The sequence below is a fragment of the Chiloscyllium plagiosum genome, unplaced genomic scaffold (assembly GCF_037043375.1).
Source record: "Chiloscyllium plagiosum isolate Xiang-an unplaced genomic scaffold, Cpla_swu_hap1 HiC_scaffold_9, whole genome shotgun sequence".
NCBI lineage: Eukaryota > Metazoa > Chordata > Chondrichthyes > Orectolobiformes > Hemiscylliidae > Chiloscyllium > Chiloscyllium plagiosum.
Genome location: NW_028270147.1, coordinates 31,288,862 through 31,314,158, shown reverse-complemented (window position 1 = coordinate 31,314,158; position 25,297 = coordinate 31,288,862). Strand labels below are relative to the sequence as shown.

General features: G+C 43.7%; 1 protein-coding gene across 4 annotated transcripts in view; it reads right to left on the bottom strand.

Moving 5' to 3' along the window:
- The window catches only part of LOC122554242 (CMP-N-acetylneuraminate-beta-1,4-galactoside alpha-2,3-sialyltransferase-like), a 506,893-nt gene extending 490,713 nt beyond the window's left edge, over window positions 1–16,180 (bottom strand). For 3 of the 4 annotated variants that reach the window (XM_087990523.1, XM_043698959.2, XM_043698965.2), the window contains exons 1-2: window positions 15,360–15,641; window positions 385–532 (exon numbers count right to left, since the gene is read on the bottom strand). In XM_087990523.1, coding sequence (XP_087846649.1) covers window positions 385–502 — 118 coding nt within the window. In that variant the 5' untranslated portion in view covers window positions 503–532; window positions 15,360–15,641. Of the gene's footprint in view, window positions 1–384; window positions 533–15,359; window positions 15,642–15,847 lie in introns of those variants that run through there. The other variant, XM_087990522.1, reaches the window with a different exon arrangement.
- Window positions 16,181–25,297: the final 9,117 nt, after the last annotated feature.

Below are 25,297 nucleotides of genomic sequence, written 5' to 3'. Positions count from 1 at the left end.
ATGAAAGGCCAAATGTCTTCTCCATTCCTTTCCTGCTGCTCTACCCAGCCATTCCAAAGTGCAATCAGTCTAGCTACTATAACGTAATGCAATAGATCCAGTGATTTAAAAGAAATCAATTAAGGAGGATCACTTTCCTGCTTAGTCACAAGAACCTTTTAGATACATACAACTGAACAGAATGTGCTTCCATGATATTTGCAGTAAGAATGAATTAGAATTTGGAACAAAATGGTTATGGTTTCCTTGCTTTCAATTTGAATAGAAGTTAAAATCCCAAATCCCACAGTTGTGAGAAATCACAACTCAATACCTTTGCATTTTAGATCATGAAACAAAGCTCAGAAAAAAATGAGATAATTTTTAAAATAGTTCATGACTCACGTGATTCCTGTCCCCATCCATGCATGTGTAATTTTCCAGCAGAATAGTAGAGAAATCCCAAGACCAACATCAGACAAAGAGCCAGCAACAAATTGCGGACAGATCCCAGCAAACTCATTTTCACATTATTCCCAGAGTTCTAGGGTACCTAGTCAAAATAAAACCAAAATTAATTAGCTCTGGTAAGATGGAGGTAAAACTATAAGTTCACAAAACAGGTTGCATAAAGAAAATCTAAACTTCCAAAATACTGCTGTTGGAGATTTTGTTTAAAAAAAAATTTTCCAGATAAACACAAGATCTATACAGAAATTGGAATACCACAATTCAGAAATGAATTGGAGTATTATTTATGCAGATTCGTGATATTTAGTAGCAGAAACCACAGAAACATGCCACAATTTAGTTGGTAGCAGGTGACAGAAAGAAAAATATTGTGGCAGTGGAGAATTAAATATCGAATCAGATAAATAAAGTCACTGTGTAACACATATTTGTGTGTGAGAGAGCGAGACACAGCAAGAGAGAGAGAGCGAGCAACAGATTCATTAACTGCTCTCTTCACTCATCCTGCTACCTTTACACATACATACACCCAGATCTGTTTGCTCCTGCACACTATTTTATACTGTCCCTCCATATTATTTGCACCAAAGTGCATTACTTCACACTCCTTTAAACTTCATATGCCACCTATCCACCCAATCTACCAACTTGTCAATATCCTTCCAAAGGAAAACACTGCCCTCACAGAGTTTACAAGGCTTTCAAGTTTTGTTTCATCCACAAACTTTGAAATTATTCCACGTACACAAAGCTCTGAAACTTTTATATTAAATCAGGAAAAACAAGCATTCCTAGGGAATTCATCTACAAACCTTCAGCAGCCCCAAAACAATACATATTTACCATTACTGTTTCCTAACACTCAGCCAGTTTTGTATCCAGATTACTATTGTACAATTTTATTCCACAAACTAACATGTTTACTTGTCTCTGTTAAGCATTGTATTAAAACACCTTTTGGATATCAATGTATGCCACATCAACAACATTGCATTTATCAATCCTCTGTTACTTAAAAAAAACTCCCAAAATAGTTAAACACCATTTTCCCCTCACTAAATCAATGTTTGTTTTCCTTAGCTGACTCACATTCGCTCATGCAACTATTAATTCAATGTCAAATTATTGTTTCCACAAGTTTTCATACCACTGAAGTTACATGGTCTATAATTGCTGGGCTTATTTTATTTTGGAACAAGGATGTAATACTTGTAATTCTCCAGTTCTCTGGCACCACCTCAGTCTAAGAAAGAGTAAAAAATTATGGCCAGTCTGTCCACATTCCTAATCTAATTTCTTGCAGTTGTTCTTGGATACATTTCATCCAATTGCAGGGCCTTGTCAACTTTAAGTCATAGAGTCAGAGAGATGTACAGCATGGAAACAGACCCTTCAGTCCAACTCGTCTATGCCGACCAGATATCCCAACCTAATCTAGTCCCACCTGCCAGCACTGGCCCATATCCCTTCCTATTCATATACCCGTCCAGATGTTGCAATTATACTAGCCTTCCTCTGGCAGCTCATTCCACACCATCTGCATGAAAAAGTTGCCCCTTAGGTCTCTTTTACATCTTTCCCCTCTCACCCTAAACCTATGCCCTCTAGTTTGGGACTCCCCCCACAGCAGGGAAAAGACTTTCTATTTATCCTATCCACACACCTCTATTTATCCTACCCAAAAACCTCTATGAGGTCACCCCTCAGCCTCCAATGCTCAAGGGAAAACAGCCCTAGCCTATTCAGCCTCTGTCTACAGCTCAAATCCTCCAACCCTGGCAACATCCTTGTAAATCTTTTCTGAACTCTTTCAAGTTTCACAACATCCTTCCAATAGGAAGGAGACCAGAATTGCACTCAATATTCCAAAAGTGACCTAACCAATGTTCTGTACAACCACAAAAAGGTCTCCCAACTTCTGTAATCAATACTCTAACCTTCACTATCCTATTTAATTGTGACTCTACTTTCAAGGAGCTGTGAACCTGCACTCCAAGGTCTCTTTGTTCATCCACTCTCCCTTTGACTTTACCAATAAGTGTACAAATCCTGCTAAGATTTGCTTTCCCAAAATGCAACACCTCACAATTAAATTCCAACTGCCACTCCTCAGCCCATTTGCCCATCTGATCAAGATCCCGTAGTAATCGGAGGTGACCTTCTTCATTGTCCACGACACTCCGATTTTGGTGTCATCTACAAGCTTACTAAATATACCTCTTTATTCAAATGGTTTGGATATGAACATAAATGACGAAAAGTAGTGGACCCAGCACCGATCCTCGTGGCACTCCACTGGTCACAGGCCTCCAGTCTGAAAAACAACCCTCCAACACCACAATCTGTCTTTGAGCCAGTTTTGTATCCAAATGGCTAGTTCTCCCTCTATTCCACGAAATCTAACCTCGCTAACCAGTCTCCATGGGGAACCATGTCGAACGCCTTACTGAAGTCCATATAGATCACATCTACCACTCTGCCCTCATCAATCTGCTTTGTTACCTTTTCAAAAAACTCAATCAAGTTTGAGAGACATTATTTCCTACACACAAAGCCATGCTGACTATCCCTAATCAATCCTTGCCTTTCCAAATACATGTACATCCTGTCTCTCAGGATTCCCTCCAACAACTTGCCCACCACCGACATCAGGCTCGCCAATCTATCGTTCCTTGGCTTGTCCTTACCACCTTTCTTCAATAGTGGCATCACATTAGCCAACCTCCAGTCTTCCAGCACCTTGCCTGTGACTACCGATGACACAAAAATCTCAATCACTTCGCTAGCTTCCCACAAGAGCACTAGGGTACACCTGATCAGGTCCTGGGGATTTAACCAACTTTATGCGTTTCAAGACTCCAGCACTTCCTCCTCTGTAGGATGGACATTTTTCAAGATGTCACCGTCTATTTCCCTACATACTATATCTTCCATGTCCTTTTCCAGAGTAAACACCAATGCAAAATACTCATTTAGTATTACAGACAGACAATCTGTCCAATACCACATCCAGTTTGATTCATCCTAATGACCGAATTTTCTCCTTTGTCACCTTGACCTATGTTGTATCTCCTTCTTGGTATTAATTTAAAACCTCAATGATGCCCCTGGCTTCCAAGATTATATTCCCTTTATGATCCCTGTTGAGCCCTACTCCTGCTTTTACTGTATGTGCCTTAAAAGACTTTGGGATTACCTCTTATGTTAGCTATCAGTCTCTTTACATAATTGCCCATAGTTCTTCTTTTTTACTTTTTCACCTCCCTTCTAATTCTTCTATATTCAGCCTGACTGTCAATATATTTGCTAAGTACACTTTGTCCTCATCTTCTTAATTTCCATCTTTTTCATCCAGGGTGCTCCATGTGTTTAACCCTCCATTTCCCTTTTTCAGGTAATCACCTTGATCATGCCCAAACCATCTCTTCTTTGAAGGTAGCCCTTTGTTCAGCCAGCTTTCCCGACTGACTTCATGGCTCTAGATTAGAGTGATTAGATTAGATTAGATTAGATTAGATTAGATTAGATTAGATTACTTACAGTGTGGAAACAGGCCCTTCGGCCCAACAAGTCCACACCGACCCACCGAAGCGCACCCACCCATACCCATTCCCTTACATTTACCCCTACATCTAACACTACGGGCAATTTAGTGGCCAATTCACCTAACCTGCACATTTTTGGACTGTGGGAGGAAACCGGAGCACCCGGAGGAAACCCACGCAGACACGGGGAGAATGTGCAAACTCCACAGAGTCAGTCAGTTACCTGAGGCGGGAATTGAACCCGGGTCTCTGGCGCTGTGAGGCAGCAGTGCTAACCACTGTGCCACTGTGCCGCCCACAAAGGGTGCTGGAAAAGCACAGCAGGTCACTCAAGATACAATGCAGTGACCACCTCACCTCCAGAAACAATGTAATGCAAATCATCCCTTAATGGTCAGATCTGGTGTGAATTGTATTTTTTGTGTAACTATAGGGAAATAGCAGGAAAAATCGACGTTTCGGGCAAAAGCCTTTCATCAGGAATCTATGCATTCCTGGTTCATGCATGCCCAACTGAAGTCAGCTCATCTGCAGTTAATTCATAGTCCAGATTGTTTGTTGTTCTTTTCCACTGTCATCCTAAGCCTATGATACATCTGTCCCCTAAACATTCCCCACTGACCTCTGAATCAATTTATCTCAACTCATTTCAAGTTTAGCAGTGCTAGGGCTAGACATATATTGCTTAGGAAAATGAAAATGATCCCAGTGACTGAAGTCACTTACCACTGACAAAGAATTAGGCCAGTTAAAGACCATGTAACACCTTGTAAACTACCTGAAAAGTGAGCATTTTAGCACCATTATAAGGCAATGTTCTTTTTTTAGAAACTTACTTTGCAGGATCTGAATATTGTTAGCAATACTAGCATTTATTGCCCACCTCTAAATCCTGTTGACGTGGTGGTGGCAGACCATTTTATCAAACTGCTGCAATCCATGTGTACTGAAGGTACCTCACAATGCTTTTAGGATGGAATTGCAGTACTTTTGAGCCAGCAATGGGGGGGCATAGATAAGGTGAATAAGGTTTATAAAATCATGAGGGGCATGGATAAGATAAATAGACAAAGTCTTTTCCCTGGGGTGGGGGAGTCCACAACTAGAGGGCATATGTTTAGGGTGAGAGGGGAAAGATATAAAAGAGACCTAAGGGGCAATTCTTTCATGCAGAGGGTGGTACATGTATAGAACGAGCTGCCAGAGGAAGTGGTGGAGGCTGGTACAATTGCAACATTTAAAAGGCATTTGGATGGGTATATGAATAGGAAGAGTTTGGAGGGATATGGGCCGGGTGCTGGCAGGTGGGACTAGATTGGGTTTGGATATCTGGTCGGCATGGACAGGTTGGACTGAAGGCTCTGTTTCCATGCTGTACATCTCTATAACTCTATGATCTACTAAATGTGTGTCTATCTTGCACTGAGGAAGGTAGTGATGTAGCAGAAATGTCATTGGACAAGCAATCCCAAATTCCCACGGCAGATGGTTAAATTTGAATTCATTAAAAAACTGGAATTTAAAAAAGCTAGCCTAAAGACTATTACATAACCAGAGATTACTGCCTTTGTAGTTCTGCTTTCTAAATTAGCCCATAGCGTGATATTAAAGAGTTAATTTGCTCTGCTGACCTGCAAGAAATTGAAAGCCCCAGGGATATTGTGCTATGTCTTTATCTTATAGGTGGAATGTGGGAATTTACATTCCCATCCCTTGCATTTGTATCATCACCACCACCTATTCAGAAGTCAGTTGGAACACTGCAATTGAAATGCTGAGTGCACCCTATAGTTACACAAAAAATACAATTCACACCAGATCTGACCATTAAGGGATGATTTACATTACATTGTTTCTGGAGGTGAGGTGGTCACTGCATTGTATCTTGAGTGGCATGTGACTGTGAGGGAGTGGCCATAGTTCTGTAAGCATTACCAACTGACCTATATAAAAGGGATGTGTTTTCTTTGTTCGGGGCCTCTTCTGACTCGACTTCACACGCCTGCGAAGAGGGTCAAAGTGGGTCACCCAGCTTGTACAGGTTTAATAAACTTGAACTGTTTGCAGAAGTTAGTGTGTGTGAATTGCATCTAGCGTGAGAAAACTCAGGAAAAGAACCTAACAATAGTTTCTCATATTCCCTTAATGGAACATCTTTCTTAAATCAGAAATTGCTGGAGAAACTCAAATCTGACAGCATCTGTGGGGAAAAAAGTAGTTAACATTAACTCTGCTTTGTTCCCAGATGCTACCAGACCTGCTGAGTTTCTCCAACGATTTCTGTTTTTGTTTCAGATCACCAGCATCTGCTGTTTATTTTATCTTTATTCGACATACGTCCATAATATCCACACTATGAGAAATGGATCCTCTTGATCTCACTCAAAAATATTCTCCCGTTCCAATGAGATATTCTTAATGTGAAACTAGATAGACAGCACCTCTTATCTGCAGGAACAGTACCTATTTCCCAAAATTAAATGGTTCCCCACACCACAGTGCTATGATCAGTGTGCTAATTCACAATGCAGTTTTCACCCCGTGTACACAGGCTACAAAACCTATAAATCTTGATGGACATGTGCAAGAGCTGAAGGTCCTCCAATGCCTCCTTTGGATCTCTATAGCTGTCTCACATGCAGTCATAACTAACTGTCCCTGGCCAATGACTAAATCTAAATTACTTGATTTATGGGGTGTGACTACAAGCCCTGCGTGATGCATTTCAGCCTCCAATGTTTTATGGCAGATATGTCACTAGGGATCACTTGTGAAGTGAAGAGATGATGAATAAATGGGCAATGACAGCATTAGAGGAGTATGGAGAGTATCGATATCAATCAGTTGGGCGAAATTTAAGTTGTAGACTTGCTTGATGCAACACTAATCCGATATTTACGTTTACTAAATGACATTAATTTACAAAATTTAAATGCGCTCAAATAATGATTTAGTCTAGAATTTGAATATTGCAGAAAAACAGCATTTTGCACTCAATCAGAACATTTCACAAAAATACCAATTCAAGTGAAAAACCCTAATTTATATTGCACGAGTGAAGATGCTAATTGGTTAGCAAGTAGATTCTGATTGGTAGAGGTATTGCCATGGTGAATTCATCATTAATACAATTGACAGTTAACTGCCAGGCTTTAGATTTTAAACAAGTGTTGCATGGCCATGCTAAATTGCCCATAGTGTCCAGGGATGTGTTGGCTAGGTGGATTAGCCATAGGAAATGCAGGGTTACAAGGATAGGCTAAGGGGGTTGATGGACTTGATGGGCCAAATGGTTTGCTTCCACATGGTAGAGATACAATATTCTTAAAAACAAAGCAGGTTAGCTCTGTTTGAGCAAGGCAATGGCCTAGTGTTAATATCGCTGATCACCTAACCCAGAGACCCAGGTAATGTTCTGGGGACCTCATGTCGAATCCTGCCATGGGAGATGGTGATATCTGAATTCAATAAATATCTGGAATTAATAGTCTATTATGACCACAAATCCATTGTCGAGTGTTGGAAAAACTCAATTTGGTTCACTGATGTCCCTGAGGGAAGGAAACTGCTGGTCTGACCTACATGTGACTCCGGACCCACAACAATGTGGTTGACTCTTAACTGCCCTCTGGGCAGTTAGGGATGGGCATTAAACGCTGGCCTAGCCACCAATGCCCTCATTCCACGAATGAATAAAACAAAATCAGCAGTTGGCTCTCACTAATATTGTTGAGTTCCAAGACACATATTGCATGCAATTTTTTTGGTCTCTGCGAAGAACAAGGCCATGTGTATTCATATATGTTGCTGCAAATATACGTGCCCTACACGGAGTCAAACTGACAATCCTAAATTGTTCGTTGGCATAATTCTTCGCACTGTTGTCCAATTGCAGGATTACATCCAATGTACAGTTGCAATATTTCTAAGTGTAAACTAGTCAGGTACGGTAGTATCTTGTTTGTTGCTAACTGTCTAAAGGATATGCTGTTTGATACAACTGCCAGTCTTTAGGACATTTAAGCTCCATTTGAAATAAACCAAAACAATGAGCTCCCTTACTTCAACGTCAGCCAAGATTTTTCTCTATTGTCTACCACAAATTAGTCTCTCTACTCGTCAGCATATACTTTGGGATTCCGACAATTTTGCATGCAAGCAGATTACCTAATGTTTCTCCTGAACACTTAAGTCATTCGAAGTTGGTTTCCCAGCAAGATGGTAATGGATGACCAGGGTCTTACGCTGGGCTATGAGATTACAGCTTCTTGGCTCAATACAGTTCTGCTGCTGATGAACCACAGCATCTCATGTATCTCTACTTTTTAACTGCTAGATCTGATAAAAATATAAAAACCCCATTTAGCACAATGGTCATACCACACAACACGATGGATAAAGACTGCACGATAATCACTCCTGTCAATATTGTGATGGACTGATGCATCTATGCAAGATAAATTAGTGAGAATGTGATTAAGTGTTTTCCATATAGGTTACTTCTTCACCTGCCGCAAACCAGCATTCCTGATTATTTTCTCTTCTGCACACACTTAGATTAGATTAATTAGATTGTTGTGGTTCTGTTCACTGAGCCAGGAATTTGTGTTGCAGATGTTTCGCCCCCTGTCTAGGTGACATCCTCAGTGCTTGGGAGACTCCTGTGAAGCGCTTCTGTGATATTTCCTCCAGCATTTGTAGTGATTTGAATCTGCTGCTTCCGGTTGGCAGTTCCAGCTGTCCATTGCAGTGGTCGGTATATTGGGTCCAGGTCAATGTGCTTATTGATTGAATCTGTGGATGAGCATCTATGAACACCAACTAGCCACGAAACGACACGACCAGCTATCCTTAGTAGCCACACACGAGGATGACAAGCAACATGAATTCAATAAGCACATCGACCTGGACCCAATATACCGACCACTGCAATGGACAGCTGGAACTGACAACCGGAAGCGGCAGATTCAAACCACTACAAATGCCGGAGGAAAGATCATAGAAGCGCTTCACAGGAGGCTCCCACGCACTGAGGATGTCATCTAGACAGGGGACGAAACGTCTGCAACACAAATTCCTGGCTCGACAAACAGAACCACAACAACGAGCACCCGAGCTACAAATCTTCTCACAAACTTTGATTAGATTAGATTACTTGCAGTGTGGAAACAGGCCCTTCGGCCCAACAAGTCCACACCAACACGCCAAAGTGCAAACCACCCAAACCCATTCCCCTACATTTACACCTTCACCTAACTATGGGCAATTTAGCACGGCCAATTCACCTAACCCACACATTTTTGGACTGTGGGAGGAAACCCACGCAGACACGGGGATAATGTGCAAACTCCACAGTCAGTTGGCTGAGGCGGGAATTGAACCCGGGTCTCTGGCGCTGTGAGGCAATAGTGCTAACCACTGTGCCACCGTGCCGCCTGCCTCATTCCTGCCCAAAACGTTGAATCTCCTGCTCCTCGGATGCTGCCTGACCGGCTGTGCTTTTCCACCATCACACTCTCGACTCTGGTCTCCAGCATCTGCAGTCCTCACTTTCACCCTGTACATACACACAGCTTACAGAGAACATTGCTGCAAATCCAGTCTAGCAACTATGCCTGACCAGGTCCATAGACAATTGTTCAACAAAGTCACTCTTGGTGATGGACACTGAAACCCCCCCACCCAGAGTCTGTGTCCTTGCCACCCTCATTGCTTTGTCCAATTGATTTTCAACATGGAGGAGTACTGATTCATCATTCGTGGGGGGCGAGCAGTTTGGAAGGTGGTGATTAGCACGACGTTTCTCACTCAATGTTCCACCTGATGCCTCGAGATTTCAATGAGGTCTTGAGTCAATGCTGAAGACTTCCAAAACAACACCCTCCCAATAATCTCCAGTGGAACATAACATAGCCAGGATGTGTGGGTCATTGTAGAGCAAACTTCCATCAGTATAGACTATAGTTTTGAGAGAGTACAGGGAGTCCTCAATATTGACTCCTTACTCTCATGAGGAGAAAGTGAGGACTGCAGGTGCTGGATATCACAGTCAAGAGTTTGTCAGTGGAAAAGCATAGCAGGTCAGGCAGCATCCAAGGAGCAGGAGAATCGATGTTTCGGGCACAAGCCCTTCATCAGGAGTGAGGCTTGTGGGTTCGGGCTGAGAGATAAATGGAAGGGGGGGGGTGGGGTTGGGGGGAGGAGGGGGGGGAAGGTAGCTGAGAAAGCAATAGGTGGGTGAAGGTGAGGGAGGTGGTGATAGATCAGGGGGAGAGATGGACAGGTCTGGAGGGTGGAGCAGAGTTGGAGGCTTGGGACTGGGATAATGTGGGGAGAGGGGAAATGAGGAAGCTATTGAAATCCACATTTATCCCTTGTGGTTGCAGGGTCCTAAGGCGGAATATGAGGCATTCTTCCTTCAGGCATCGGGTGCTAACAGTTTGGTGGTGGAGGCGGCCCAGGACCTGCATGTCATGTCATTGACGGAGTGGGAGGGGGTGTTGAAGTATTCAGCTACGGGGCAGTGGGGTTGATGGGTGCAGGTGTCCCAGAGACGTTCTCTGAAATGATCCGCAAGAAGGCCTCCTGTTTCCCCGATGTAGTGGAGACCACACCAGATGCAACAGATGATGATACACTGCTGAAGCCAGGTGCCAACTCGCAGACACCTCCTCCTACTGCCCCCTTGCTCATGGCCTTGTCTCCCATCACCAAACCATCATCTCCCAGACAATCCACAACCTCATCACCTCTGAGAATCTCCCACCCACAGCCTCCTACCTCACTGTCAGTGAACTCTGCACTGCCTGATTCCTTTCCAAGATTCACAAACCTGACTGCCTTGGTCGACCCATTGTCTTAGCCTGCACCTGCCCCACCAAACTCATCTCTTCCTACCTCAGCACCATCCTGTCCCCCTTAGTCCAGGTGCTCACCGCTTACATTCATGACATCATCTATGTCCTTCACCTCCTCCAAAATTTTTGTTTCCCTGGCCCTGAACGCCTCATCTTCACCGGGAACACGCAGTCCCTGTACACATCGATGCGCCACGATGAAGGTCTCCAAGCCCTCAGTTTCTTTCTCTCACGCCATCCCAACCAGTACCCTTCCACCAACACCCTCATCTGCTGGCTGAACTGGTCCTCACCATCAACAACTTCTCCTTCCAATCATCCCACTTCCTCCAAACCCAAATGGGTAGCCATGGGCATTCGCATAGGACCTAGCTATGCCTGCCTATTTATCAGATATGTGGAACAGTCCATCTTCCGCAGTTACACCAGCACCACTCCCCCGTCTGTTCCTCGGCTACAATGATGACTGTATCGGCGCAGCCTCATGCTCCCACGATGAGGTTGAACAGTTCAACCACCTTACCAACACCTTCCACCCCGACCTCAAATTCACCTGGACAATCTTGGACACCTCCCTCCCCTTCCTGGACCTCTCCATCACCGTTTCCGGTGACCGAATAACCACAGATATCTACAACAAGTCTACCGACTCCCTCAGCTGCCAAGACGACACCTCCTTCTACTCTACTTCCTGTAAAAACGCTATCTCTTATTCCCAACTCCTCCGCTGCATCTGTTCCCAGAATGACCAATTCCACCTCACTAAGTCCCAGATGGCCTCCTTCTTTCACAATCGCAACTTCCCTTCCCACGTGGTTGACAATGCCCTCTAGTGCATCTCCTCCACTTCACGCACCACCGCCCTTGACCCCCATCCCTCCCAACGCAACAAAGACAGAACCCCCCGGTCCTCAGCTTCCACTCCATCAACCTCTGCATGCATCACATCATCCTCCGCCACCTCCAAACGGATGCCATCACCAAAGATATATTTCCCTCCCCAACCCTATCTGCATTCCGGAAAGACCATTCCCTCCACATCTCCCTCATCAGGTCCACACCCCCACCAGCCCACACCCTACTCCTTTCCCTGCCACCACAGGAAATGCAAAACCTGTGCCCATACCACTCCCCTCATCTCCGTCCAAGGCCCCAAGGGATCCTTCCACATCAGTCAGAAATTTATCTGTATCTCTACCAATATCATCTACTGCATCCACTGCACCCGGTGTGGTCTCCTCTACATCGGGGAGACAGGATGCCTTCTTGCAGATCATTTCTGAGAACATCTCTGGGATCACCGCACCCACCAACCCCACATTTCAACTCCCCTTCCCACTCCGTCAAGGAATTGCAGGTCATGGGCTTCCTCCACCGTCTAACTGTTCCCACCCGATGCCTAGAGGAAGAACGACTCATATTCCACCTTGGACTCATATTCCACCTGCAACCACACAGGATAAATGTGGATTTCAACAGCTTCCTTATTTCCTCTCCCTTCACACTATCCCAGTCCCAAGCTTCCAACTGGGCACCGCCCCCCAGACCTGTCCATCACTTCCCTTCTGACCGATCACCTTCTCCCACCTATCGCTTTCTCAGCTACCTTCCTCCCAACCCCACCCCCCCATCCATTTCTCTCTCGGCCCCTATGCACAAGCCTCACTTCTGGTGAAGGACTGATGCCCGAAACATTGGTTCTCCTGCTCCTCGTACGCTGCCTGACCTGCTGTGCTTTTCCAGTGGCACACACTTTATTCATTACTCTCAGGAGGTCTTGTAGCAGAAGGTCAAACATGGGAAGGAAACCTCCTGCTTATCAGCAAAATCTGCCCTCCTAGATGAATCAGTACTCTATATTCAGCCTAGATTAGTCTTCTGATGCATTTGGTAAGGACAAACAAAGCAAAATAATACTCACTAAATAGGACAATACTGAGAGGCTTAGTGGATGTGAGGGACTTGAGTGCATGCCAACAGACCTTGAAAGTAACAAGTCATCAGTTAGACCACAGTTTGAGTACTATGTGAAATTCCAGTCACCCCCATTACAGAAGGGATAGATTAGAGAGGAGATTCACAAACATCTTTTCAGAACTATGAGGAAATAATGGGCTGAATGGGGTTGTTTTTCTTGGAACAGAGGAAACAGAATAAAGATTTTATTGGTGTATACATGGTTATGAGAGGCTTACTTCCCTTAGCAGAGCATGGACTTAAAATGACTGGTTGAAGGATTAGAGGAGAATTTGTTTTTCACCCAAGGGTGATAAGGGGTTTCGCTCTGTCCCAAAGGGTATAAGCCACAGCAACCTAAACAGGTGTTTGGATACACATCGGATGTTCTGCAACCTCAAGTAGTATGAACCAATTGCTGGAAATGGAATCAGACTTGATGATTCACTGTTTGGTCAAAGTGAGCACAACCAGCAGAGTGGCCTCCTTGTGTGCCTGAATGTTCTAAATATCTAGGAGAAAGTGAGGACTGCAGATTCTGGAGATCAGAGCTGAAACATGTGTTGCTGGAAAAGCGCAGATCAGGCAGCATCCAAGGAGCAGGAGAATCGACGTTTCGGGCATGCTGCCTGACCTGCTGCATTTTTCCAGCAACACATTTTTCAGCTCTGATCTCCAGCATCTGCAGTCCTCACTTTCTCCTAGATATTTAGAACATTCAGACACACAAGGAGGCCACTCTGCTGGTTGTGCTCACTTTGACCAAACAGTGAATCATCAAATCTGATTCCATTTCCAGCAATTGGTTCATACTTCGAGGTTGCAGAACATCCGATGTGTATCGAAGGGCTTATGCCCGAAACGTCGATTCTCCTGCTCCTTGGATGCTGCCTGACCTGCTGCGCTTTTCCAGCAACACATTTTTCAGCTTCCTTTCTGTTCTAAATATCTGAAGAGGAGGAAATGTGCTTGAATGCAGAGAGGGGCAAATGAGTTGGGAGTATGTCATCTGTTCCATAGGGATGGACAATATATGTTGGCCAAACCTGTGATGCCCACACCTCATGAATGAAAAAAGGAGGGCTGACACAAATATAGTTGGATCAAATGGCCTTCAATGCTGTAACTACTATAATTCTGTATTGAACATCATTTGAAAGGACATAAAACACCACTGTGACAAGTAGTGAGAGAAGTAACAAAAGAGAAAAGTCTAGTTAACATCATCCTGTCACATATCTATTTTTGACAGTATCGACCTGAACAAAAATGACAATCCTGTGGAGATGAAGTCCTGTCTTCATGTTGTGGGCTGTTTCCATTGTGAAACAAGACACGCCCATCATTTAAGATGGAACAGATTTTGGCTGCTTTTAGCATTTTAAACCTGGCATTCACCAAATACTGTGGCTACCTTAACTGTCCCCCACCACAATCAATAACGTCGCACCACAGTACATTCTTCGCTCTATCATTGAGCTAGGCAACTAACAAGGAGTATAACAGCAACATCGGGTAGAGCAGAAGCAAAATACTGTGGTCAGAGCTACATAACCTCATAATTAGCACATCAAATCAAAGTACTGCAATCCATCACAATCAAAAATGAACAGCAGTGAACACTGAAACAAACTGAGGGAAGAGGTTTCACGAACATTGTCATCATCCAACAGCAGAAGAGAAAAGGAGGGGGTCACAACTAGCAAAGGGATACAAAACAGTGAATGGAGGATGGTAACCGCTCAATTATAGCACATAGCATTGTACTACAGCCTCGCAAACATCTGACGCCAAAGACTTCACTTCAGTGCAATCACGTCAGTGGCAGCATGTTATTTCAGTAACACTTTTTATTTACAAAAGCAGTTTTTCATGAATTGAGGGTATAATAATCCTTAAGTATCCAGACAGTTTTGAACTCATTACTTCATTTTTTTTGGCTTGCAGAAGTAAATTCCAAAAACTATCCCCTCCCTATATCAGCGACAAGTATATTCTTGTTGCTGCTACCCGGGGAATGTCAATGATAGGTGTCAGAACAGATCCTGCATCTTGACTGCTATATATCCGACTGGAGCTCAATACCCTGGAGAATACCATAACGGCTATTAAAACTGGAGTCAATCGAAGAACCCTTAAGCAAATATCCGTATTGACAGGGTCTGCACTCAATTATATCATAACCTACCAAATTTTAAACTGGTGTACATGTAGCCTCACTGTGGTGAATAAACTGAAGTTACATCATCGATGTACACAACCTTTCTTAATTAAGTGAAAATCGAAAGGCAAGCAAATATAAAACACTGTTCTCATCAATGTCACTTTAACTTACAGGCTTATACTCCGCACTTTGCCTCTAGCCGTTAGCAATTAATGCTCAATTTTTTTAAAAAAAAGCGCTAGGTCGAGTTGCAATTGGCACTCGTACCTACCACACTCCAGCATTTAATCAAAATCCTTCTGTGCCCAGCCCACTGCTTAAACAGATAGTCGAACACCAACATCGCAAAAACCGTCAACTCTTGCGGACAAGAGACACTCGACGTACCGTCCGATAACGTATTAATCCCAAGGCCGTGGCTGCTCATTACTGTTTAACACTTGACAGATCAATCGGCTACTCATCACACCAAGGGCTGGAGCACACATAGCAACCGCTTACTGATGTGAGTTGGGGGATGGGGATGGAGGTGGTCGCCCTGCATAAGCGTACCCAAATTCAAAAGCTTCCGACCTCTTGGACTTCATTTCTACCTGTGATCCTTTCCCCCTCCCTTACTAAATTTATTCGTGAAAATCAGGGGCCAGCTCCCCCGTCCCGTGCTACATTTGTCCGTTACGCTGCAATCAAACGCTCCGGTGCGTGCCAGGCATCCAATACCGCGCATGCGTACTCAATTCGACGACGACAACGACGACGACTGCGTTGCAGCGCACGATTCAGTCAGAGGCGTGAGTATCTCCGCCTCCAATCTTTAAAGTATGTGCTGTGTCGCTATCAACTGATTTCCCTGGGAATTGGGGTTAGGTTCTTACTTTGTTCTGTTTTCTACCTTTTCCTTCGCACCTCTGGTCATTTCTTCGCCATCGAATCGCACTGCCTCCCACCTCCGTTCAATCTTGCATCTCCGTTAGCTTTCCGAAGGCCACTTGGTGGCGACGCACAGACCCCTCCCCCTCTAGCCCACCGCACAGCCGCTCCAGTGAACGAGGAATCCGAAGCCTGCGCAGTCCTCTGTTGATCCGAATGCGGGCTGCATCCAATGTCCCTGATACCAACGAAACAGTGATGCGTCGGCGCCATTTTGGTAAAGGAAAACGTAGACCAATTTGGCATTTGCAATAAACTTGGTGTATCTGTTCAGCTTGGGGAAGGCCGCTTATTCGGGTAAATTTGCCAACTGGTTACTTATTTTACTGTTAGTATCATAGGCGCGAAGTCCACTCCAAACTGGCATTTACTGGGCTTTGACAAAGGGTCAGTTAGGTTAGACTCGTAATGTCAGCTCTTTTCTCTCCTTACAGATGCTGCCAGACCTGCTGAGATTTTCCAGCATTTTCTCTTTTGGCATTTACTGTCCTTTTAGTTCCATGAGCTTTCAAATCAATAAAGCATAGTGTGCTGGAAAAAGCACGGAAGCATCTGAGGAGCAAGAGAGTCGACATTTCAGGCTTAACCCATCATTAGGACTGGGGAAGGGGAAAGGGGCTGAGAAATAAATAGGGGCAGAGGAGTGGAGCTGGGGAAAGAAAGCTGGAATGGCGATCGCTGGGCGAAGATAGGAGGTGATTGTGATAGGTCGGAGGGAAGTGGATAGGTAGGAAGGAAGGTGAACAAGTAGGTCAGGTCAAGAGGGTGGAACCGAGTCGGTGTTGTATCTGGGATGGGGATGAGGATGGAATTGGTGAGGGGTGGGTAGGGAGCAGGCGGATGGGAATGGAGTTGGTAAGAGTGGTGGGGGGCAGGCGGAAGATTTGGAGCTCTAAATTTGTTTACCGATCTCTTGTGCAGCACTGCGTCAAATGCTTTCTGGAAGCCTATTATCCTTATCAGCCCTTCTGTTACCTGAGACGCTTCAGTATGTTACACATAATTTGACCCTAAACAGAGTCAAAGAGATAGATAGCACGGAAACAGACCCTTCAGTCCAACTTGTCCATGCCGACCAGATATCCCAACCTAATCTAGTTCCATTTGCCAGCACTTGGCCCATATGATTCATATGAGGTAAAAACAATGACTGCAGATGCTGGAAACCAGATTCTGGATCAGTGGTGCTGGAAGAGCACAGCAATTCAGGCAGCATCCGAGGACAGGCAAAATCGACGTTTCGGGCAAAAGCCCTTCATCAGGAATAAAGCTTGAAGCCCGAAACGTCGATTTTGCCTGTCCTCGGATGCTGCCTGAATTGCTGTGCTCTTCCAGCACCACTGATCCATCACATGATTCATATACCCATCCAGATGCATTTTAAATGTTGCAATTGTACCAGCCTCCACCACTTCCCCTGGCAGCTCATTCCACATACGAACCAAGCTCTGCATGAAAAAGTTGCCCCTTAGGTCCCTTTTATATCTTTCCCCTCTCACCCTAAATCTATGCCCTCTACTTCTGAATTCCCCCACCCCAGGGAAAAGACTTTGTCTATTTATCCTATCTGCCCCTCATGATTTTATAAACCTCTGAGGTCACCCCTCAGCCTTTGACGCTCCAGGGAAAATAGCCCCAGCCTATTCAGTCTCTCCCTATAGCTCAAATCATCCAACCTTGGCAACATCCTTGTAAATCCTTTCTGAATCCTTTCAGGTTTCACAACATTCTTCCAGTAGGAAGGAGACCCAAATTGTACACAACATTTCAGAAGTGGCCTAATCAACTTCCTGCACAGCCAAAATATGACCTCTCAACTCCTATACTCAATGCTCTGACCAATAAAAGAAGGCATACTAAACACCTTCTTCACTATCCCATCGACATGCAACTACTTTCAAGGAGATTTATGAACCTGCACTCCAAGGTCTCTTTGTTCAGCAACACTCCCTAGGACCTCACCTGCTAAGATTTGCTTTCCCAAAATGCAACACCTCACATTTATCAAAATTAAACTCCATCTGCCACTCCTGAGTCCATTGGCCCATCTGATCATGATCCGTTGTAATCTGAGGTAACCTTCTTCAGTGTCCACCACACCTCCAATTTTGGTGTCACCTGCAAACTTACTAACTATACCTCCTATATTCATATCCAAATGAAGAAAAATAATGGACTCCGCACCGATCCTTGTGGCACTCCACTGGTCACAGGCTTCCAGTCTGAAAAGCAATCCACCACCACCAGCCTCTGTCTTCTACCTTTGAGCCAGTTCTGTATCCAAATGGCTAGTTCCCCCTGTATTCAGTGAGATCTAACTTTACTAACCAGTCTTCCATGGGGAAACTTATCAAACACCTTACTGAAGTCCATATGGATCACGTCCATCATGCTGCCCTCATAACTCCTCTTTGTTACATTTTCAAAAAACTTAATCAAGTTTGTGAGACATAATTTCCCACGCACAAAGCCATGTTCACTCTTCCTAATCAGTCTTTGCTTTTCCAAATGCATGTACATCCTGTCCCTCAGAATTCCCTCCAACAACTTGCCCACCACTGACGTCAGGCTCACAGGTCTATAGTTCCCTGGCTTGTCCTTACCACCTTTATTAAATAATGGTACCATGTTAGCCAACCTCCAGTCTTCAGGCACCTCACCTGTGACTATCGATGATATAAATATCTCAGCAAAAGGCCCAGCAATCACTTCCCTAGATCTCCACAGAGTTCTAAGGTAAACCTGATCAGGTCCTGGGGATTTACCTACCTTTATGCATTTCAAGATGTCCAACACTTCCTCCTCTGTAATATGGACATTTTTCAAGATGTCACCATCTATTTCCCCACATTGTATATCTTCCAAATCCTTTTCCACAGTAAACACGGATGCAAAATATTAGTTTAGTATCTCCTGCGGCTCCACACAAGGGCTGCCTTGCTGATCTTCGAGGGGCTCTCTTCGCTCCCTAGTTGCCCTTTTGTCCTTAATGTATTTGTAAAAACCCTCTGGATTCTCTTTAACCCTATTTGCCAAACCATCTCATGTCCCCTTTGTACCCTCCTGATTTCCCTCTTAAGTGTACTCCTGCTGCATTTATATTCTAAGGATTCACTTGATCTATTCTGTCTAACCCTGACATATGCTTCCTTCTTTTTCTTTAACCAAACCCTCCATTTCTCTAGTCATCCAGCATTCCCTATACCTACTAGCCATTCCTTTCACCCTAACTGTCTCTGGACTCTCGTTATCTAATTTTTGAAGGCTTCCCATTTTACATCTGTCCCTTTACCTGCAAACATCTGCCCCCAATCAAATTTTGAAAGTTCTTGCCTAATACAGTCAGAATTAGCCATCCTCCAATTTAAAACTTCAACAGTGAGATCTGGTCTCTCCTTTCCCATCTCTATTTTAAAACTAATAGAATTATGGTTGCTGGCCCCAAAGTGCTCCCCCACTGACACCTCAGTCATTTGCCCTGCCTTATTTCCCAAGAGTAGGTCAAGTTTTGCCCCTTTTCTAATCAGTACATCCACATACTGACTCAGAAAATTTTATTGTACACTTTACAAATTTCTCTCCATCTAAACCATTAACACTATGGCAGTCCCAGTCCATTTTTGGAAAGTTAAAATTCCCTAACATAACCACCCTATTATTTTTACCAATAACTGAGATCTCCTTACAAATTTGTTTCTCAATTTCCCACTGACTATTAGGGGGTCTATAATACAATCCCACTAAGGTGATCATCCCTTTCTTATTTCTCAGTTCAACCCAAATAACTTCCCTGGGTGTATTTCTGGGAATATCCTCCCTCAGTACAGCTGTAATGTTATGCCTTATGAAAAGCGCCTAACCTTCCATATTCTCCCTTCAGAATCTCATCCTTTTCCCTTCCTATGTCATTTGTTCCAATATGTACAATTACCTCCTGCTGGACCCGCTCCCCTTTGAGAACATTCTGCACCCTCTCTGAGACATCCATGATCCTGGCACCAGAGAGGCAACATACCATTCTGATGATTTTTCGCTGCTGGCTGCAGAAACGTCTGCCTGCGCCTGGATTAGAGTCCCCTAACACAATTGATAACTTGGAACCTGACGAATCCCTCATTACATTCGAGCATGTCTTGATACCAGAAACCTGGCTGCTCATGCTACATTCCTCTGAAAGTCCATTACCCCCTACATTTTCCAAAATGGCACATCTGTTTGAAATGGGGATAGCCACAGAAGATTCCTGTACTACCTGCCTACCTCTCCTACCTTTCTTGGAGTTAACCCACCTATGTGACTATATCGGCGACTTTTCTCCCTTCCTCTAACAGCCATCCATCATAACCCCTAGCTCTTGTAAATTCTTCATTGTCTCTAACTGTTGCTCCAATTGATCTGACAGGATTCGCAACCGACATTTATTGCAGATATAATCCTCAGTAACCCATAAACTCTCTCGAAACTCCCACTTTCAACAAGAGCATGTCACTCTACTAAAGGCCATTTTGCTCCTTCCAGTCTACAGACCCAGAAAATAGCACCGTCTTATTGCTCTATAAAACACTGCTCCAGGCTAACATAAGACTTATGGCTTAAATTTTTAAAATTTAATAAAGAGACCGATTCCAATAAAAACACAATCAAGAACAAACCCATTCTACTCACTATTGTAAGTTTACAGCAAGGCTATATTTAAACTATACTTAAAACTATTCACTTATCTGTTTCTGTGCTGTGAACTCTTCCAAACAGGTTCCTCCAAGATCAGTTGTGAATTTCGCTGGGCACACTCCAATGTCCAGCGATATATGAATTCAAACAGCAAAGGCAGTAACTGTGCAGATTCACTGCTGTGTCAGTTAGCAGTGTAGGTTTGTTTCTCTGTCTCGCTTGGTGCCTTTGTCTGTCTTTCTCCTTTTCAAAAGTGCCATTATTTTGACTTTTTTTCTAACGTTCCAAAGTAAATGTAACAGCATATAAAATAGTAATTGTTGCTCCTGGAATTCAAGGAAATCGCCTCCAAAACCTGAAATACCTTTTTTTAAAAAAAAAGGAGCAGATGTTACAGCTACAATTTTTTCCTGTCCTCCATCTTGGATTACCTAGAATCCTCGAGGAGAAAGTGAGGACTGCAGATGCTGGAGATCAGAGCTGAAAATGTGTTGCTGGAAAAGCGCAACAGGTCAGGCAGCATCCAAGGAACAGGAGAATCTAGAATCCTTCCATGCTGACATTTCTTAATGAACCCACACTTTTCAAGTCACCACTGCAACAAGGGACAATATCGGTGTTGACAAAAATGAAACAATGCAGGCACAGAAGCCATTGGACTTGCTACCATCGAATCATTTTCTGAGGTCAAGGAGATCATTAATTGCACCCATGTAACATACTAACTAGTAACTTCCACAAATGAAAAGGTTTACATGCACCAAAGGTTGAGATGTGTGACCATAAGAAGTGAATCTTGCAATTGTGCATCTGGTCCCTCTCATCAGCTGTGATCATTCCAATATCCTACTAGAGTCCCAAGTGCTGTACGTCTTCATCACACATCCAGGCATCTTGTGTGGCTGCCGGTGGATAAAATTTACAACCGAGATACTGCCACCTGATAGCATTAAATACCCAAATGTAGATCCAAAGAAGCCCTTTCCAAACTCCATTTTGATTTTGCCTTAGCTGTCTCACTACCTCTCCCTCACCTTTGAAGGTTTGCATTTCCCTCGAGGGGCTTTGCATATAGATTATGCATTTGGAAAATGTGGGTGATTTACTAGTGGTGGTTAATAGATGTAAAGAAAATTACCACAGGTGACTTGGTGATGGTAAAGAAAAATGTTCAGTTGTGTATAAGAGCATTCTGGATATACAAGAAAATAGGTCCAAAGAAGCATGACGACTGGGGCCATCTAGTAACACATACTTGTATTGAACAGATTATTCGCACCTTGAAGATGCAACTTGGGTGTTCCCTTTCAGTACAAGCCTACCAGGGTGTCTCACATACAAACACAAAGAATATTGGAGAAACTCGGCAAACAGTCATATCAAATATTAACTCCTCCCATAGATGCTGCCAGACCTACTGAACTTGTCCCGCATTCTCTATGTTTGTTTCAAATTTTCAACATTCCTGCAGTATTTTGCATTTATTTGGGCATCACACATTGTGGTTGTTTTGACCACAAGGTTCATGCTGATTTAGCAATACTTAATATTAAAGCCTTCCAGCCTTCCGAAAAATGGCTGTACGATTCATCCTCCATCAAAAAGTGAAATTGTCCAGAATGCACATCTGAATAATTCCACTGCCAGCCAAAAACACTAAGAATGGAGCCACAGGAGGCAGCATGGTGCCTCACAGCACCAGGAATCCGGTTCGATTCAAGCCTTGGGCGACTGTCTGTGTGGAGTTTGCACATTCTCCCAGTATCTGCACAGATTTCCATCAGGTGCTCCCGTTTCCTCCCACAGTCCGAAGATGTGCAGGTTAGGTGATTGGCCATGTTAAATTGCCCGTTGTGTTCAGCAATGTGTAAGTTAGATGCATTAGTCAGGGGAAATGTAAAATAATAGGCTTGGGGAATGGGTCTAGGTGGGATACTCTTCGAAGGTTCGGTGTGGACTTGTTTGGCCAAATGGCCTGTTTCCACATTGTAGGGATTCTATCATTCTATGATCACAGACCTTGCAACAGCACCAAGCCCAGGCATGCATTCATCATCATTAATATGAATTTCACTTTTCTCACTAAACTATAAAAAGACACCTCTTATCAATGTCATGATAAATAATCATAGCTAGATTATTCAAAAGGAAGAACTTCAACAAAGTGACCCATTAGGCATAGTTAACACCATGCCCATATCTATGGTTTACTTTCCCAGTGGCCAGGAAGAGAAGGAAGTAACCTTCTCTGTTTTATCTACCCAAGGCTGAAATGCCTATCAAAGCCATGGAGATGCCCATGTGGGCTTCTTCATAGGTTGCTGCATCGGTCTCATTGCAGGAGAAATCATTGTCATTGGACCTTTACTGAGAGGGTGCTGAGTTGAAAGGTCCAAGGAATGACCAAAAAACTGAAAAAAAAAGATTTGCTGGAAAAACTCAGCAGGTCTGGTAGCATCTATGGAGAAAAATCAGAGTTGATGTTTTGGGTCCAGGAATGATTATGGTGATTATGACCAAGGGATAGTCCCCTCATTAACCACTTTAATTGCCTTACACGCTGGATGAGACCATCAGCTGAGACACAGCTGGCATTCACCTCATGTATCTCTGTGCCAGTGACAATAAGTGTTCCATGCTATAGAGAGTCTCACTATTTCTGTGCATGTCTCCTATATACACACTGTATAGCATATGACTCATCAGGAGGAGTTGAAAGACTCCTGAGCTATGAGAGAGCACATACACTTCATAAACACTCTATTGTCTGTCTGTGGCTTTACAATGCCTCAGGACGCTGACATATGGAAAATTATCTGCATCAAATAAGAAAACCTTCATTGTGCATGACACTCAAGACACAGCACCTTCACACAGTGCAGCAAGGCCTGTCTGTCATCTGACAGGATTGCCACAGTTGATTCTGCTTCACTGCTCTCTTGCTCAGGTATTGTACTGCTTACACAGTGTTAAGTCTTTTGATGTTGATTCAGGCCTAACCGAGGTTACTGTACTGGTGGATGGTGGAAGTAGGAAGTGGCTGACAGTTCAGCTCTGTAAAGTCATTCACTGTGCCTAGCAAAATTAATCCACTAGATGGAATGGAGGGAAACTTGGCGAGATGGATCAGAAACTGATTTAGTAATAGGACACAAAGAGTAGTGCCAGGAGGCTGTTTGAGTGTCTGAAGGTCGGTGCCCAGCGGTGTACCACAAGGATCAGTAATGGGACCTTTATTGTTTATTATATACATAAATGATGTAGATGAAAATGTGGGAGGAATTTGCAGGGGACACCAAGATTGGTAGTGGTTAATGGCAAAAAAGATAGTTATAGGTTACAGGAAGATGTAGATGGGATGGGCAGAACAGTTGCAGATGGTACTTAACCCTGATAAGTGCTAGGTGATGCACTTTGGTAGAAGAAACAAGATGAGTGAGTACTTAACGAATGGCAGAAAAGAAGTATCTTGGGGTAATTATTCACAGATCCTTGAAGTCGACAGAGCACATGAATAGGATAATTAAGGCGGCATATGGAATACTTGTTTTCATTAGTCGTGGCATAGAGTATAAGAGCAAGAATGTAATGTTGAAGTTTTACAGGGTGTTGCTCAGGCCACAACTAGAGTACTGTGTGTGGTTCCAGTCACCTCACTACAGAAGCATGTGATAGCACTGGAGGGGATACCAAAATATTGCCTGGAATGGAGAAATTGAGCTTTAAGGAGAAACTGAATGGACTTGGAGTTTTTTTCTTTAGAGCAGAGAATATTGAGGGGCAAGGTAAAGATTAAGGAGTATAAAGATTATGATAGGTATGGATGAGGTGAACAGAGAGCAACTGTTCCCCTTGTTGAGGGGGAAATCATGAGAGGACATACTTTTAAGGTAAAGGGCATGAGGTTCGAAGGGGATTCTGGGAAAAAAAAACTTTCACTCAGTGGTGAGAATCTGGAATGCACTGCCTGGGGAAGTAATGGAGGCTGGAAATCTTACATAGTACTTGATGAGCACTTCAATATCATAATATTCAAAGATAAGGGATTTGCACACTTTTAGTGGTAGTTATATCAGTGCAGATACTATGGGCCAAAGGGCTTTTTTCTGCACTCAATAAAATAGATTGTTTCATATGAATCTATGTCAAGGGTTGTCACTCTCAACTCACCTCTGAAATTGAGCGCTTTTGTTCATATTTGAACCACGGCTGAACTGAGGTCGAGAGCTGAGTGGCCCTGGTGGAAACCTAGCTAGGCATCATTGAGCAGATTATTGCTAAACAGGTGCCGCTTGATAGCACTGCTGATAATATCTTTTATCATTTAACGGATGATTGAGAATAGACTAATGGGGTGGTAATTGGCCAGGTTACATTTGTCCTGCTTTGTGTGTACAGGAAACACCTGGACAATTTTCCATATTGTTGGATAGATGCCAATGTTGTAACTATAGTGGAACAGATGGGGGAGCGACAAATTCTGGAACACAAGTCTTCAGTAATATTGTTGGCATATTGTCAGGGCCCATGGCCTTTGTATGATCCAGTGTCTCCAACCACTTCCTGATATCATGTGGAGTGAATCTGGCCACCAGTAGAGGAGGCTAAGATGGATCATCCAGTTGGCATTTCTACTTGAAGATTTCTGCGAATGCTTCACTGTTACCTTTTGCACTGATGAGTTGTTCTCTTCCATCATTGAGGACGAGGATATTTGTGGAGCT